Source organism: Mycteria americana, chromosome 2 (assembly GCF_035582795.1).
Source record: "Mycteria americana isolate JAX WOST 10 ecotype Jacksonville Zoo and Gardens chromosome 2, USCA_MyAme_1.0, whole genome shotgun sequence".
NCBI lineage: Eukaryota > Metazoa > Chordata > Aves > Ciconiiformes > Ciconiidae > Mycteria > Mycteria americana.
Genome location: NC_134366.1, coordinates 137,157,207 through 137,175,438, shown reverse-complemented (window position 1 = coordinate 137,175,438; position 18,232 = coordinate 137,157,207). Strand labels below are relative to the sequence as shown.

General features: G+C 40.9%; 1 protein-coding gene, 1 long non-coding RNA gene and 2 other non-coding genes across 13 annotated transcripts; 3 read left to right on the top strand and 1 right to left on the bottom strand.

Moving 5' to 3' along the window:
* Positions 1–1,256: 1,256 nt before the first annotated feature.
* LOC142406184 (uncharacterized) lies at positions 1,257–17,045 on the top strand. 10 transcript variants are annotated; one of them, XR_012774488.1, is made up of 7 exons: positions 1,257–1,348; positions 1,613–1,727; positions 2,642–2,759; positions 3,565–3,667; positions 4,180–4,352; positions 5,444–9,310; positions 13,797–14,604. It is a non-coding gene; the product is annotated as an uncharacterized LOC142406184 (long non-coding RNA). The 10 variants fall into 10 exon arrangements; XR_012774485.1 differs by lacking the exon at positions 1,613–1,727 and adding an exon at positions 16,327–17,045 and having other exon boundaries at positions 1,263–1,582; positions 13,797–13,939; XR_012774486.1 differs by lacking the exon at positions 1,613–1,727 and having other exon boundaries at positions 1,263–1,582; positions 13,797–13,939; positions 14,567–14,623.
* Positions 3,420–3,498, top strand: LOC142406871 (small nucleolar RNA SNORD87). Its single transcript, XR_012774749.1, has one exon. It is a non-coding gene; the product is annotated as a small nucleolar RNA SNORD87 (small nucleolar RNA).
* LOC142406869 (small nucleolar RNA SNORD87) lies at positions 4,023–4,101 on the top strand. Its single transcript, XR_012774748.1, has one exon. It is a non-coding gene; the product is annotated as a small nucleolar RNA SNORD87 (small nucleolar RNA).
* Positions 6,055–15,698, bottom strand: MCMDC2 (minichromosome maintenance domain containing 2). The gene is made up of 14 exons (XM_075494764.1): positions 15,459–15,698; positions 15,235–15,365; positions 15,080–15,139; positions 14,561–14,756; positions 13,488–13,610; positions 13,204–13,311; positions 11,859–11,987; positions 11,107–11,338; positions 9,155–9,360; positions 8,673–8,839; positions 8,117–8,293; positions 7,414–7,556; positions 6,727–6,836; positions 6,055–6,221 (listed from the first exon to the last, which is right to left on the bottom strand). Exons 1-14 carry the CDS (start codon positions 15,670–15,672, stop codon positions 6,055–6,057), a joined length of 2,163 nt encoding a protein of 720 aa, XP_075350879.1. The 5' UTR covers positions 15,673–15,698.
* Positions 17,046–18,232: the final 1,187 nt, after the last annotated feature.

The window sequence follows — 18,232 nt, the reverse complement described above, 5'->3', positions numbered from 1 at the left end:
ATCTTAGCAAACCTCAGTTACTGTCATCACAGCTTTTCCTTCAGCGGGATGGGACTGGTAAACTTCACATGGTCATATGCAAATAACCTGCCTCTGCAAAACCGGCTGCAGACAGATCTTTCTTTCCTCATACACGCAGCTGTAACTACAATACTGTGCCCTCCAGTCATATATTGCTTTCTCTTAACACATACCCTGCCAATCACTCCTTTTTCCCTTAGAGATTGTTAGGACAAAGTATTCATTGTGCTTGTGTACACTAAAGAATGGCAACACCAAAAAGATGGATTTTCCATGGCTTTGACTTCTAGAAGAGTGACTGTTCAGTGAGAAGGGAAGCATTTTAAGGTTGAAAACGCTGGATTGTGTTAAGAGTACTGTGGTGTGCAAGACACGCCAAAGAGAAAGTGAACGTGCTTCCATCTCAGGTAGTCCTGTTTACTTTCTTAACCCACCGGGCACAACCTCTTCCATTTTCTCAGCGAAACCGCGACCCCGCCACCTGTCCCATCAATACCGACTCGCGCGGTCGCTGCCCGCTCCCCAGGCCCCGGCCGGCCCCGGAGGGGGCTGCAGGCGGCGGACCCCAGGCCCACGCCCGCCGCTCCCGGCACAGCAGGACGCCGGCCCGCGCTCCAGTTCTACGTTAACGAGCCGCTGCGGATTTTCCGCTGCCTAAATGGCATGCCAGGTCTCCCGCCCAAATTCCAGCGAAAGCACCGTTAAAGCGACCGTTAAAGGATTCCTGAGCTGCCGGTGCGAAGCAACCAGGCCGCCCCTCAGGGCTCCCAGGGCGTCGCGGCCTGAGGGCGGGAAGCCGAGGCGCAGGCACACGCGTGCCAAGCCGCGGGGACGCCGGTGCCACTTGCGAGCCCGGTGCCACTCGCGGGCCCGGCGCCGAGGGCCTGTCAGGACTGCGGCCGGCGCTGCCCCGGCGGCCCGCCCCACGCGTACGCATGCGCGCGCAGCCACTCCCGCGGTCCCTGCAGGCGCCGCCCCGCCGGAAAGTGCCGCGGTGCCGCGCGCCTTCCCCGCCCCTGGCGCGCGGCGTATTTAGCGGGATCCCGGCGGCGGCTCGCTCCTTCCGCGCGCCCTGCGGCCCTGAGGAGCGGGGTGGGGCGGGGCGGCACCAGGGCGGCGGCGCCCGGGGCTGTGGGGGGAACGACACGGCAGCATGGCGGGTGTGGTGGGGCGGCTCGGCTCAGGCCGGCCTGCCGCGGGACCCGGCCTGCGTTTGCGGTGGCCGTGCTGTCGGTGGGGCTCCCGAGCGCCCCCGGCAGTGTCCGGCGGCGGGACCGGCTCGCTGTGTACGCGGTGCTGGCCCGGTGGCGGGGGTTGCCGGTGTACGGTACGTGGCTTGCGGACGGTTCCGTGCGTGCCTCAGCCTCCAGTATCGGAGCGGTCGCTTGGGCCGCCGAGCCTAACCCCGCTTCGCCGGGGCGGCCGCGCGGACCCTCCGGCAGCGGCACGCCGCTGGCTTGCTGCCCGGGGGCTCGGGAGCGGCCGAAGCACCCGACCCCTGACTCGCTGCCGCTGCCTCCTTGGAGCAGCTCATCAGCCCAGGCACATGCTCGTCTAAACAGTAAAGTGATTTCTAATTTTTTCTTTTCAGAGGAATTAGAAATATCCCCTACTGTTTAACGTAAGAAATCCAATTCTGACACTTGAAAACAGTGAATATGATCTCAGTTGAAGGGATGGATTGCTGGCTCTGTTTTCTGAACAGTGTAAGCCCTCACTTGAAAGACAAGTGATTGTCACGCTGTTGCAACTGTATCTTGGTTTTGGTTGCCAAGCGTCACCGTGGCAGTGCACTAACAACTGGCTTAGTCTGGGTGGTGGAGTTGTTTAGTTCAAGCTGACGCTTGCTAGCCACGCGGGCTTTCCAGGGGCGTGCGTACGTCTTGTGAGACTAAGATGGACCTAATTAGTATGTGTCACTCCACTGGCAAGCCATGGTGGTTACTTTATCTCTTGGTTCATCAAGTTTTCAAAGGAATGACAGATTGGACATCCAGAGAGACTTGGTTTTGCTGATAAATCATTTTCATTGGCAAATGCATGTCCTAATTCTAAAGATAAATTACCTTTTTTCCCTTTGGGGAATTTGGCAAGTGCTGTATGGTGACCCTGATGATGCCCTTTTTGGATTGTAGGCACAGATCCAAAATGGTGGGTTCCGGCAGGGACAGGACCCCAGGGGTCTCGGCAGCCTGTGGTAATGCTCTCCTTCTAGGACCGTGGCGCGAGTGCTGACCTTAATTCAACCGATGGGAAAACATGTCAGTAAGTTCCCCAGAGCAGGGCACACGAACTAGGGTTAAAGGCTGTACCCTGCTGGGGTGCTCCTCTCCCCAGCAATGGCTGTTCGTTAGGAGCAGCATAATAGCCCTGCGATCAGTCATTCTTCATGCTGGAATAGCTTTACATAAAATGGTTATGCCTCTGTTGAACCTTGATCTCAGCTGATGCCGTCTGCAGTTTTATCCCCAGGTAACGATAGAGTCAGCAGTTAGGTTACCCAGTAGGTTGGTATTTCTTTGACTGGCTTACTTTCCCCAAGGAAATAATGCTTTCTGCTACTGGCTCAGCAGTGGAGTGCTCCGAATTGGACATGTTTTATCTCTTTTCATTGTTTTAGGCAGGAAATGAAGTGAAGAAATGAGTTTGTTACTGGCTTTGGGAATCTTCAATCTGGACTCTGCGACACTGTTACCTTGCAAGCAGAAAGATGTCACGTGAATCCTGGAGCTACAGAAGTAATTATTTCTTATTGCACTTTAAAATGTTGTGGAAAGCCTCCTGAAGTCTAGATCTAGATTTCTGAAGCTGTTTTATGGCTTGTAAATTCTCTTACAGATGGAACAAGGAGGAATATGATTGTTTGCATGTAGGGTTAAGAGGCTGAAATTCTAACAAAAGGTATTATAACAGCTATAAAACTTCTAAGACTTGCTCCCCAAAACAAAGCAGGTGCAATCCAAGAATCCTGAAGGAGTCAGAGGGGAGAGGTTTGTAATAGTATCAGAGCATCTAGTTTCTAACTGGGGAGAGAAACAAGACTTCTGCTTTGAAGAATTAACAGATGGTAGTTGGAAGCGAGAGGCTAAAGTGAAGAACAGCGTGCCCAGATTGCCATCCCTGCTGGCACGTAACTGTATTGGTCTGTTGGAATGTATTCCGAAGGGAAAGGCAACTATGGCAGTGAACTTTACATCTAGAAAAATACTTGGCATCTGGGGCTTGCATGTAACAACAGGGAGGGGCCTGCGTTTTTGTGCCCAAAGGGCATTTTTCTCTTGTTCCTGGCCATTCTGTGCTTAACAGTTAAAAACAAGGCTCTACTTTAAAGTATAGAAGTGCATCTCTTGAACCAGACTTAACAAATCCCCAGTCTTCTCACAGGCAGGAAACTGCTTGCTGGCATAATGATGATGACTCTTTGCCGTTTACCCAACTGAATTTTGTGATGAGCAATGTTGTATCTGATGTGCCAGCTAATTAGCAGGATTTTTGCAGTTTGATTTGCTACCATCACTTCTGATTTTATTTATTCTTTTAAAGGTGCTATGACATCAGATGACCTTCTCCACTGTCTTCGAGCCTTGTCTATGCACATACAGCCAATAGTAGACTCCATCTACTTCTAGAAGGTAACTTTAAGAAGGTAAGTTGCTTTTTTGCTGTGATACTACAGGACCTGGGCTCCAGTAAGCTACACTGCTAGCTGGTGAAGGCCTGTACTGGCCCTGTCTGCTGCTGTCTGGAGCTGTGCTGGCTTCCAGCAGCTGAAGGTGTGGCCTGTTAGTCAAGGACACTTTTGGACTGACTACGCTGTCCTTTACGTGTGGCACGGCTACTAGTCTTCTGATTTTTGTTTAAAACATCATGGGAGAAGCTGGGGAGAGTTGTGCTCTTTTGGCAGAAATTCTTTTTCTAAGGCTATACATTCCTTAATATGGCTTGTCAAAAATAGTGACTTATAAAGGAATTCTATTTAAGTCTATTCTAGAAGTAATTTTGCTGGCAGAATGATGAAATCTTTGCCGTTTACCCATCTGACTGGTTTTTGATGTGTATCTTTGAATCTGAAATGCCAGTAAAGTTAATTACTTTGTATAAGATTGATTAAGCATACAGAAAACTGACTGACTAATTTTGAAATCTTTTTTTTGTTAGCTTGAAAACCGCAGCCTGAAATGTGGAGTTCTAATGCACTTGGAAATGCTTTCGTGGCCCTTCCTGCTCCTCAGAAATACTGCTTGATTCAATAGTAAGGAGTCAAGGCAATCAAAAGGCAGAGGAATAGCTGTTTAGTGAAAATGTGTGAGTAATCCTCAAATGAAGTTCAGGTGACAGTGTCACTCCAGAAAGGGAAGTGGCCTTGTGGACACTCTTAGAACTTAGTATGAATATTTAAATGTATGAAATAAATTTAACAGTATTGAATAAATCTAAGGGTTAAAACAGGTAGGAGAACTTGCGTTATCTTGTCTAAATGAGAGAGTTTACAATGTTAGTGGTGGCAGCTTTTCTGCTTATCTCCAAGGCAATGTGTATATGAATAAAATCTTGGATTTCTGTTTTGAGTGACTGTAGGTTTTTTTGAGGCTATGTGAGCAGCAGCACCATGATCCTGCTGGATGACAGGAGGATGGGCAGGAGTCACACCAAGCCTTTAGTATTCCGCTTGTCCAGATTTGACAGGAAGTCTGTACAATTTTTATGCTGCTTTTGTTTTTTTTTTTTTTAACATGGACCTCTTGGAAGTAAAACTTGCTCAATATTATGTCTACTGCTATATCCTTACTAGGAAGATAAAATACAGGAAAGTCCACAGTTGGAGAAATATACTGTAGCTCAGACTTCTACCACACCACTCTTTACACTTGTTTTTGTGGTGAGGTAGAGTTGAACTCACTGACCTGCCTACAGAATCACAGAATCATATAGGTTGGAAAAGACCTTTAAGATCATTGAGTCCAACCATAAACCTAACACTGCCAAAAACCACCACTACACCATGTCTCTAAGTACCTCATCCAAACGTCCTTTAAATACCTCCAGGGATGGCGACTCAACCACTTCCCTGGGCAGTCTGTTCCAATGCTTGATAACCCTCTCAGTGAAGAAAAATTTCCTAATATCCAGTCTAAACCTCCCCTGGCGCAACTTGAGGCCATTTCCTCTTGTCCTATCACTTGTTACCTGGGAGAAGAGACCGACCCCCACCTCTCTACAACCTCCTTTCAGGTAGTTGTAGAGAGCGATGAAGTCTCCCCTCAGCCTCCTTTTCTCCAGGCTAAACAGTCCCAGCTCCCTCAGCCGCTCCTCAGAAGACTCATAAGACTACCTACCAGGTTGTCTAATAACATTTTTTTCACTTTCATGCAGTCTATATAAAGTAATGTGGAAATACTGTTTTTTTTTTTTTTTCTTTCAGATTGCAGGAGCACACTGGCATCCTGGTCTAATATTATGTTGCTGTGATGTAAAACTAAGACATAAAACATCAAACAGTAGGGTGATACTTTTATACCTTTTAGAAAATGAGTAATCATTTAAGAAAGTTGGCTTATACTAGAAAAAGCTTTAATGTACTTAAAACTATTTAACCCTCATTGGGTGATACATTTGAAAAGAAGCAACAAGAAAAACTGCAGAGAGTTCATGTAGTTGAAGTGAAACATTAGATTCTAAACTCCTGGTTTAATTGTTAGTTGTAGTCTTACTAAAACCCCTGCTTGAGTCCTGTCACTTAACTGTGGATGAACAGTGGTAGCCAGGAAGAGAAGTTCAGGTTGTGGCTGTATTCTGAAGCCATGGCCTCCCAGGAGCCTCCATCCTCCCAGGATGGAGACATCACTCCTGCCTTCAAACAACACTCACAAAACTTGTAATCTAATCTTGTCAGCTATGCTTTATTCCTTAGCAAAACGGCACTGAACTGTCTTACAAAAATATTTAAAACTTTTAGTTGTGTATTTCTGACTGCAGTCTCTCAAAAAGCTAAAGCAGAAGCTTCAGGCTTTACTTACAGAGTGGAGTTTTCACTCACTCTTCGTTAGTGTTAAGGTGAATTCCTGGGCCGTATGCACCAATAAACTTCAGCAGTTGATGGTGACACTCCATTAGGTAACTATCTCTCTGTTGCAGGGAATTTTCATCAGTGAGGTCAAATGGAAACACAGGATTTGGTGCTATGCATAATGCAGACTTGCCTAAGCAAAGAAGAAATCAAGACTGATGCTAAAAGATTTGATAAAAAAGCTGCGACAGATTACTTAGTAATGCAATCTTGTATGTTACCATTTTTAAGTGTTACATCAAAATTCTTGTCTCACTGCCCCATTTGTGTGTGAACAAATGTGAGACTGATGCAAGATAAACAAAAAAACCCCTCAACCCTTGTCTTCTCTCTCCCCACAGAGGGAAATCTGTCTTCAGTTTAACCTGGACCAATGTTAGAGGAGCGGTGCCTCATATAAGCCAGCATCAGGATGGAGGCTTAGTGCTGGCCTGTTGCCTAATTCCACACTAAGCAGCACTAAGACTCTTTGCAGGAAAGTCAACTGAAAGACTTTTCTTATACAGTCTTCAACAGTGGAAATTCTGGACTTTGAGTTGAAATGAACTATTACTGCAATCAATTGATACAAACTTTTTTCAGACTGCCAAAATATGAAAAAGATGTACCCAAGACTAAAGACTGAGTTTCATTATTACCGTGTTTTAGGGTAAGAGATGATTCGAGTAACAAGATGGCAATCAGCACATCTTCCTCAAGTACTTTCTTTCTTAAACTTAGTTTAGTATGAGCCTTAGACAGTGAAATCCTAAGAGATGAATATAAGCATGTCAGAAATAAAGAATATTGCAGACATGAATGCAATACGTATTGCCCTGTTTCAAGCACTTCCGTAAATCGAAAGTTAAGATGGGAGTGCTTTTTTTTTTCTCCATACTTCAGCTGTGTAAACTTCCCACAAATACTGTGCAGTTATACTTGTCACTGACAAAGTACCTATTATTATGCATTACTTTCTTGTGCTATGAAAGCAGTGGAACTTAGCATATTATCTACTGTTAATACTTTTTTTGCTTGCATAATACAAAGCCGTGAGAATTTAAATCCCATTTTTGTTTTTCTAGATAGCTTTAATAAGTGATAACTGTTTCTTACATAACTGGATTTTTGCCTGGCAAAGTTCTTTAAATTTTTTCTTGTAACATCAATATATAAAATAAATTCATAAATTGGTATTCATAAATGGTAAATAAGATTCTTTACGCTTGAACCTTTCAAAACTTAAGAGTCTTGTCTAGATTTCTATTTAACATGCTCTTGAGCAGGTTAGCACAATTTCTATTTGAAATGTAGATGTTTCCTGTACTATGAAAAGTAGGACATACAGAATTTTTAGTGCAGATGCTGATAATGTTGATCCATGACTAGAATCTCTTCTCACTCTGCGACTTGCGAGATAGTAGCCCTGAATGAGGTTTTCTGCTTCTGAACTCAGTTCAACATGAAGATTCTTAGCAAACAAAATAAACTAGGGAGAGGGTATACATTTTAAGTATTTAACTGGAAAATAAAGAATTTACATTTTTCACATCTTTTAATGTACTGGTGGCATAGTAATATAGTTTGGACAATATATTCTACCAGTAGTTTTTATAAAGACAGCTGTCACCGTTCAACTATACATAAGGATAGATCTTGGATACTAAACAGAATTATCTTTTAATTATACTAGAAATATTGACAGTTTATTTAGGATGGAATATTAACTTTTACTACTGATTGTAAACTATTCTGGTCCAAAGTAGGTATTGGAGATCCGTTCTCATGTGAACGTTAACTTAGTATGTTTTTCAGAAACAAGATCAAACTAAATTTATTATGCTGGCCCTTTTAAAGAACTGAAGCTAATTTTATCAACAATCCTATTAGTACTAGTGGGAATATGGTGGGGGGAAAGGGTAGGAAGCGAGTATTAACAGGTTTAAAAAGTAAGCACTCGGAATGTGTGGAGAGCACCTTCTGATTCCAGAAACAGTATGATATTCCCAGGTATAATGCACTTCTAAGTTATTGGGTAGTATCTGTTACCTCCTTGTAATCCTGCATTCTGAACTGCTGTGAGACTTTGTACAGCATGGCTTCAGGATTAATGGCTTTTTTCAAGATATGATGTACAAGAGGAGAAGATAGTTGACATGAAGGAAACTCACTGTAGATCAAAAGCCCAAAAACATCTAGAAGGTTAGGTGGAATCAAACTCACATCCTAAAGAGAAGACCCAGAGAAAGAAAACAATTACTTTATTTTGGCCTTTTGACTTGTAGGAACAATGCAGTTTTTTCAATCCAAAATGTTTAATATCCATTTATACTGCATCCTGCAAGATTATTTAATGAATTACCTATAATATATGCAGTAAAATTTTGTTTCAGTAGTAGTTGTCAAAAGGTATTCTGAATAAAATAAATGATACCTGCTTTTGGGAAAGCTAGCTCATTTTAGAAGATACTCTATTTAAAGTCACTTAAGTTGTGACTTTGGGAAATACTAACAAGTTTGATTGTTTTCATTATAAGCTGAAATAACCATAAACACAAATGACTGCTATAGTACAGTTACTGTCACAACAAGGCATGTGCTTTACCATCTGTCCAATTAAAAAGTTATCCTTTTGTATATGTTTCTTTGAGGAAGAATCTGCATCTACAAAAGACCAAAAATTGGTCTGAACTGAAATGGTAACTTGTTGGTCAGTCTCTTCTCCATACTTCTTCCCAGGAATGAATACTGTTGTCATCCTGCTCTCTAGCACTAGGACAGGACAAAATACATCAGTTATGTAATCGATCTAGTTTAGCTATAAATTCTAGTCCCTCACACACTACCTGAAACCAGTCACGATTATGTATTTCACTGAATTGTCATGATCAATGGATCTCTGGCATAGCCTGTATAGCAAATGTAAGCTTATAGGACCTTGGCTTTTTTGTCCTCGTTTCTTACACAGACTGGTTAAAACCAGATTTTCCCAGCATTTGAGGGACATAAGCTGGGGAAAAAACCCAGCCATGAGTTTACATGTTTGTTTTGTTCTGTTCCCTCATTTGTTAGTAGGTGTGAGATTACCAGACTGTAGAAGTTCAAGTTTATCCTTTTTATATGAAGATAAGTCTCCTATGTAACAGATACCACCCTTAGCCAGCACAGCACTGCAAGCTTGAATACTAGCACTTCCAGTTCCGTGTTTATCTTTGGACACAGAAGGAAAAATTTCACTAGAAGGTGGGTGTCGTATGCCACGAGGCAGAAGACATATGCTGTAATTCAGAAGCCTAGAGGATTAAATAATTCTGTCAGTCATAAATTGTTGAGTTATTGTTCAGTTTTTCAAAACTTGAACAACTTAATACTATAATTAATACTTTATAATGGTATTTATATATATTAAGACTCACTTAGAAACAACAACAAAAAAACCCTTAACATAAAACCAGTGTCAAAACTAAATGTTTAAAGTAACTGAATACAAAGGTAGAAGTCCAAGCTTTCTCTCCAACAGCTGCCAACAGGACTGCATTTCTCATCGATTTAACACATGAAGCAAACCATGGTTTGCAATAGAAGTAATTCCTAGGAAGTCAAAGTCGTCTTGTAATTTAACCTCATATTGTTAACTCCTATTCCTATTCTAAAGAAACTTTTCCAGTAATGTAAAAGGGTAGAGAATTAGCAATCTTGGCCATCTGGGAAAAAGGAAAAGTCTGGGAACTTGCAAGCTCTGCCTGCCTGGGTTACCTCCTCCCTCCCTCCTCAATTCTTTTTGAGAAAACGGGTATAGAATTTCTTTTTCATCCCCTGTGCTATGTTTCTTGGCACAAAGAGGTTGTAAATTGTCTGTCTGGTTCCACAATCAAAGGCTCCTAATGATTTTAAGATGTCAGAGCACGATTTATACTACCATTAACAACTGGGAGAAAATTGTTAATTAAAATGAATAAGTATTAATAAATAGGCTATCATACCAATATAAAGAAGATGACGGAAATGCCTATTTTGACAGGCTACTGGCAATAAAATACTATGTGCACATACAAGACAGTACAAATGACAGTACTGACTGAGATTTACAGTGAGCAACTGTTTTAATATTAACCAGATGTAAAACACTGAGTTCCTATGATTTCTCTTATGAAATCTTACTCTTAACCTGGGGAAAGAAATCCTGCAGCCCATATTTTTTTTCAAATTTGAACTAATTTTGACAGCTAAATTTTGAAATGGTTAAGGAAGTTTTTTTTTCCACAACAAAAAAATACTCTCAAATGAAAGTAAAATTCATGCCACTTTGAAAGATCTTTTTCAAAAATAAAGTGAAGCCCTGTTTTGAGTTGGGGAAGGAGGAAGTAATTTTGTTTACATTAATGTAAATTTAAAGGTCAGAATACTGTACTTTTCTGCAGGGTATGTGAAATTGTGTTAACAGTTTATAGTTGTGTGAAGGGGTAAATACATAAAATGCATAAATACAGAAAAACATTTTGTTAAAGTCAACAACAGCCGGATTTATGACCTATCTGTAAAGATGTACATGACTTGACACCTTATCAGTATAGTTTTTATGAAAAAGTGATAAAAATGTATCTATTTACACACTGCTTATTAACTGAAAATGCCAGTAGCTGGGAGGTGGTGATGAAAAGGCTTAAAGTGACAAAAGACTTGAAAACCAGAGCCCTTTGCTTTTATCATTACCAGTTTCTGGGACAGTCTTCAGTTTTGATTTCAGAAGAATGTTTTGTTTGAGCTCTGCTAAACAGTGCTAGTGTTAAAATCTTACTGGGATCATTATGAGAGTATTAAGGGGCTCTACTATTAGTGAAGTTCTGATATGGATTTATCATGTGAGATAAATAAAAGTGTCCCAGGGATAAAAACTGGGTATTTTTACTAAGTCAGAGCCCTGTATATTCTTTTAAAATATAGTCTCTTTAGCCTGTCATGTAAGACCGATCCTATTATCTTTACAAATACTCATGTTTTTAATTCTAATTTACATGAAAAATAAGGAATCTCTTTACCTATCAATTACTAGCGTGTCGTTTGTCACAATCAACAGATCCAGATAATCTGCATTTTCTTTTTCACATGTCTGTACTAGACTCAGCAATATTGCGAGTTTAAGAGTATTGTAAGTGCCTGGTGGAACAACTTCAGAAGCAAAGACATTGGCAAGGATGGCTGTAAATCTCCAGCATGAACTTGAAGTCAGTGAGAGCAGATGCTTAAAATTATCACTGACAAAAGAAGGACCTAATGAAAACAAAGTAGAGGTTAACAAACACTTCATAAGAGAGCTATGCAGATATATGAGAACAAATCACCATTCTAGTCTGATACAAAACTTACAAAGAACGAATATGTTTATGTATTAAGCACAAATTCAGAATGTAAACATCTGACACTATTAATTTTACTACTAAAAAGGCAGCAGGCATGATCTGCTAAAACTGATGGAATAAGAAAGGAATAGCAAACTGAAATATCAGGTTCATTTAATGTATGGTTTCAGAGTACCTTCCAATGGAGAGGAGAAGTTGGAAAGAGAGGTTGAGGAACTGCAGTAATTATGTAGTTTCCCAATACATGGAAACTGGGCGAAAGAAGATATTCTCAAGTAACAGTAAGCATACATTTCAGACTGTACAAGGAAAGTCCCAGAGTGGTTTCATAATCCGGACCTCTAGATAATAGAAAACTGTACCAATTCTCAGGATTTTGTTCTAGAAGGTTTTACAACTTTTTTAGTCAATTTTTAATGGCACTTTCTTACCATTTGGTTTACAGAGCTGTACACTATTGACTTCTATACATGCTGTAGCTTGTAAGCCATTCTGTACACAAGCTGGAATTCCTATAATCTTGTAGTGGTCTCCTATTTTCATTTTATTGGCCAGTTCATCTAGCAATTAAAAAAAAGGGGGTGGGGGATGGGGAGAAGAATCTGCAGGTGTGTTAGAGCATAAAAACAGTTTTAAAGACATGGTCAGAAAACTTTTCTTCACATTCTGAACAGTACGATTTCCTGATTTAATTGCAGACAACAACTGTTGGATGCAAAAGGTAAGGAAGGCACACTGGGTGAGGAAAAGTAGATTCCCGATAAAGAAAATGGATGATGCATTTAGTTCTGCATTAAAAAGAAAATGGACAGCTGTTCGCAAGCATGCGTTCCTACTCTGAAACTTGTGGTGACACCGTTACAAGTTACTGTCCTATAAAATATCAAGAGAAAAAAAACACAATAAAAAGGAGATCCAAACAGATTTCAAAAAGACACAGAAATAGCTTTGGGAACCTTCGTATTTCTGTGCCTTTAAAAAAAAAACCAACACATTTATTTTTTGGAAATGAGAGTTAGGTCCAACCAAATATGAATCTCAGCTGTGAGACCCTGTCTAACCTCATTGATCACTGAAGCCAGTGGAAATTTAATGCATGCATAACTGGTAGTATCTCAGCCATAGATTCTGTTTTATAACAATACATGCGTAGTGTCAGCTTTTAAGTGTTTCTCATGATCTTGGAGCTATTTAGTTTTCAAGAAATTAACCATATAATTCCATAGACTTTTGGAATGGTGTTTTTTTTTTTTTGTTTGTTTGGTTTTTTTAAGAGAATTAATGGAAGTATGCTGGTGACTTGTGATTTTTAGTTGGATATTCACATTAGAAATTGTTTAATGTTTGCAGTGGAAGGTAGTGGCAATAGAAGCCAAAAATCCTGATGGAATGCGGAAAACAGCTAGGTTGAGGAAGGATGTTAAAAATGCATGAAGTTAGTACAAAATAGTATGACCAAAGGAAGTAGAAAGGAGGAAAAAAACAAGCTACAGTTAGAATGCAACACGGCAGAGCTGGCCAGGGGATTTTATTTAAAAGAAGGTATAAAAGCAAACACAACAGTTTTGCCATATGCACCCTTCAATCACCTGTGTATACTGTTTAGTCACCTAGATAATTTTATGTATTTTTTCCCCCTAATTTTATTAAAGAACTGCAATATAAATTACGACTTTCATAATTTTATCCAGAGAAATGGACCTATAAGGAAAATGCAAGGGATTATTACAGTTCAATTCTAAAACATTTTTTACAAAACTCCAAAGTTCAGCTTACCTCTCAAGAAAACTGTAAATGCCTGAATCCTAAAGTGTGATTTAGCATTCGAATATCCTTTCAAAGCATTAAGAACTTTTGCATCAATTATTTCAACTATTTGTTTATCTTTCAAAATAAAGGCAAAGAAAAGGTTAGTTCTCTTGAAAACAGTACAGCTTTTTTTTTTTTTTTTTAAATGACTGGTGTATTTTGGGGCTTTTCCACTTAACTGTTTTGTTTACCTATTGTGTAATAGAAGTAGGAAAGTAACAGATCTAAAAATAAAATTACATAGATCCTACCACCAAGTACTCTAAATTTCATGTCTTCCTGCAGTGGCGAAGAACACAAGCTACACACAAAATCATTCCTCACTGTGGCAGATTCTGTAGCTCCAGGCAGATGCACTCTTATGTACCTAAACCCTACAAAAAAAATAATTTACCAAACATGTAAAATGAGGACACGGCTTTCATTTTACATTTCCCATTAAGAATAGAAGTGATTAAAATACTGGACAGTGAAATTCCAAATTTATCATGTGTTTCTTCAGATGAGCATGCGTTTATATACTATGCTTCCACTCAAATGATCTGTATAATTTATTATAGGTTGACCACAAGATGCCAGAATTGCCTATTGCACATTCCCAAGCAGAACAGCTTGGCTTGGCTTTCTGAGCTGCAGGGGGCAAGCAACTGCCACTTATGCCTTGCGTGGAAATGACACGGGATATAGATATTCATTATTAGAGGTACGTGCCCTCATAAAGACATCATTATGATTTGTTCTGCAGTCTCCTAACTTTGGGATTTCGCTTCTCTTATAAATTTATGATCTCTGTTACAGGAAGAAGCAAACAAAACAGGTTTAAAAGTACTTAAGGCCTAATCCGATACAAGCACTTCAGTAACATTACTCAAAGTAGTTCCACAGAAGTCAGCTACTCATTAAAGCAAACATGTTTTATGCTAGAAGCTTTTGCCAGTCACTTAAGCACTGTTCTACGGTATTTTTATATAAACAGAAACACAGTTTCCAAGGGGGAAAAAAAAGTATTCTACTAGTTTAGCTTTTTTTCTTTCAGATAATTTATTAAATTATATTGGCGACATATCTTTTCTCATATAAACTATCTGCAGCATTAGGAAAATGGACTGCTGGCATAGCTATGCTCCCAAAACATTTAATAATGCTGAACAACCACTGGCAAGGTCCACTGCTTTCAATTAATAAAAATCATGCTGTGCTCATTACAAAAATGTCTGCATAATAAGACTGCATAGGAAAATGCCTTTTTGATGCTAGGTTTTTAATCTGTTAAGCTTAAAATTATTAAAAAGCTTTTTAAATAGTACTGATTTTTTTTTACTACCTTCAGAAAATGGACAGGTTTCCTCAGTACAAAGAAATCTTGCTCCTTGTGTATATTTTGTTACAGTTCCCATTGCAATTGCTATTCCTTCAGACATATAAAATCTTTGAGATGTGTAATTAAAGGGAAACGCAGAAAGACTCAGAACGTAACTTGGTAAAGGTGGCAAATGTGTTGGTTTCAGCAGTATACTAATCTAAGAAGAGACACAATTACATTAATACAGTAAAAATATTTTTTTAATTAAAACTGCTTTACTTACATGGGCAAACACACAATGTGATATATAGCTATTGGAAAAAAATTTCAGAAATACATGAAGCTTAAGAATAATTAGGTTTCATATTATCTCAAAATTCTTGCAATATGGTTGGGTAAGACTTCCAGCTATTTTTAATTACAAATAACACTACAACCAAAGGGAAACTGAAAACTGAAAATACAAAAATAATATTTGTTAATACTTCACCATACTTTAAAGATTTAAGATCTAAATGGAGGAAAACAATGCAGACTCACCTGGGCCTCTGTTTGCAGTTGTTCAATTAATGATAATGTCTTAATAGCTATGAAACATACCTGTGATGAAAAATAACCTCGTTTTAGAAAGGAAAACCTAGTTAAAATATAGAAGATGTACTTTTGTCTATTCTTGTCTATAAATATATACGTACTGACTGAAAAATCTGTGCAGCTTGTATGGGATTATGAAGAATGTAGTTTCCAAGAGTTGCATCTAGTTCAGCAATATCAGAAGGATTTATTGAAATAATGAAACGATAAACAGCGTAACTTTGTTTTGAGTCTGTAGGAGCAAAAAGTACCTTAAATAAAAATAACAGAGATTTGCGTAACATTACATATCAATTTAACAGACTATCTATTGAGTGAGTAATACCATTGTATTTTTTGCAATCATGCATGAATTTCTGAAGGCCACCACTTCTGTCAAGGTAAACAAGGGCGGTTTCCCTGTTTTTCTGTATTTCACGATGCATATTCCAAGAAAGATCTTTGCACTCTTTACCAAAATGTTGGAATAAACTGTGAAGAAATGAGGTTAGAACTGGCCATGCTATGATAATAATAAAGGTATATATTAACAAAGCCATACAAGATTAATAGTCTCTTTTTCAAGCTATGCAATTCTTTAAGGATTTTAAAAATTTAATGGAAAGTTTTTTCCAATGGCTGAAGCATACTACATTCCCAAAGGCAATTCCAGAAGAATGCTCTAGTGTTTTCTCAGTCAATTATTTCACTGCCTAATTCCCTAACCCATGAAATTAAAGCTTGCACTTAATTTAACCTCCCCTATATATTTTATAGCTATAATCAGCCTATCAAAAGTAAGACTTAAATATCTCCCTTATCCGAGAAGTCTGTCATAGCTGTTAAAAGTGTGAAACTGGGCAGCATCTTTTCCCTTTTTTAAATCTGACTTTCCTACTCTGCTGTTACCTCCTGTGGCACCCACTTAAGGCGTTGATCTTGCAAACACTTATTTCCATCCATGTGCACAGACAATCAATTCTGATTCCCATAGACAAAACTTTCACAACTACAATTTTGGTTTGGAGGTTAACCATGCTCTTCAGTGCTGTTTTCATTGTGTATTACCCACATCTCTGCTTTTTTTTTTTTTTTTTTTTTTTTTTAAGTAGAATCTCTTACCATGAAGCACTACTTTGCTGAATTTAAAGGGAGAATTACTAAGGCCAAAATATGTTATTTTGGATATACATATCTGTTTTACTGTCTTACAGATTTTCTTCTACAAAGTGTCCTTTGTCCTCTCTGTAGATGACCAATATGAAACGTCACTTAAATCTTCAAAAATAGATTCAGCTACTTGGTAAAGGACAAGACACGGAATTATTGGGCTGATGAGGAAGCAAAGCTCATAGCATATGAATGATCCCTTGCAGGAGTTCACAGAACTGGCTTTGGGAGGACAAACCAACATCTGAGAGAGGAGTAACTGGATACCAGTGCAACACTGGCATGGCAACCGAGCACAAGTCGAAAGAGAATTTATAGTAGGGATTTTTTTTTTCAGTTTCTTTAGGATTACTCCTACATGATTACTGCTCCATCCCTTGAAATCTCCATCCCTTGAATCAAGAAGGGATTAAAGAAACACACCCACACGGATCCACCCTATCTCCCTGGACCCCGTGTTGCCTGGGCTGGAAGGAAAGGACACCAAACATGGCTAGGAAGGACTAAGCTATGGCCCAGGTCATCGTGCATTAAACACCGTCATCGCCTAAGCTTCAAAAAATAAAGCCTGACCAGTCCCACTACCAGGGTGACCGTGTTCATCAGTGTCCCCCACAGCCAGCTAACCCCACTCGGGTGCACTCCAGCGTGATGTGGCATGATACCATTACACCGCCCTCCTGGCTTCAAGCTCCTGCCATCAGCAGCCCTTCCTCACAAACCTCACCGGCGCTCTCCCCAAAATATTTTCGAGGGTTCCTATGCCCCCCTCTTCAGCGCAACAGGCACGGAGGGCTACCAGGCTGCCCGCACCACAGCGGGGAGAGGGGCCATGACGCCTTCTCCCTACGAGGGCGCTGGCGTGCCCGCAGGAGAGGTGAACGGGACCGTTTGTGAGGCGGTAGCGAGGGGATCGACAGCCGCAGGACGGGGCTACCGGTGCCGCTCCCGCACCCCCTCAGCCGCCACCCGCCGCCGCCCCTTGGCGGGCTCGGGGACAGCCGTGAGCCAGCCGCACCGCGCGGCGCCGGCGGGAAAGGCGCCCCCGCTGCCGCTCGGCCCGGCAGCCGCCTCGCGGCGGGCTCAGCCTCTCAAGGCCACCGCTACCCGGCCCCTGGAGGGCAGCGCCTGTGTGGAAAACAACTACCTCCGCGCCTTAGCGGAGGCAAAACCCAAGCCCTCCCCGTTACCCGCAGCTGCACAAGGACATCAGCCACCACCTCTTCTGGATGACCCTGCCCCATCAAGCACACTGCTACTGCGGGGTGCACTGCCTTCGCTTTACTGTGGCCACAGGCCTAGGCAGGTCACTAGAAAAGGGTCATGTGCTGGCAGCGTAGTAAGTACTAGAAAACAATGAATTTGTAAAACCATTTTCTCTCTTTCATTAGTAAATATTGCATATTCAACTGCTGCCTTTAGCATGCCAGCCATCTGCAAACTTACTTCCCAGGACAGTGCCTCTAAACTCTCTTTTTCTGTTGTATTTCAGTTCATGTTTTTACAACTGCCATGCATTTCCATCGTTCCATCTCTTTGTTCTCTCTCTCACACTCCTCCCAGGCCAAAAGACCACAGAGCACAAAGGCAGCACCATTCCTTTGCTTCCACAGCACCAGGAGAGAAGGCCTATTCCTCACGAGGTTCAGCTGCACCTCTCTGGCAGGGGAGCAACAATCCCCTTTTACTACAGACAGGCTAAACTCCCTGCATTAGCCTCAAAAAGACACAGTTTACCTCTCTTTATTACACATCTTCCACAACAGGAAGGGAGTACCACAGGTGGTTCATGCGGAGGTTCTTCGACAGTCTCCTATCTAGGCTTTACCACAACTAGTGCTTCAGATTTCACTTTTCAGCTCAGCACGGGTGAAGGGGCTGGGCTACACTCTGAGCCTAGCCACCCTACTTTGAAAACCAGCAGCATGAAATGCAGAGATGCAGAACAAG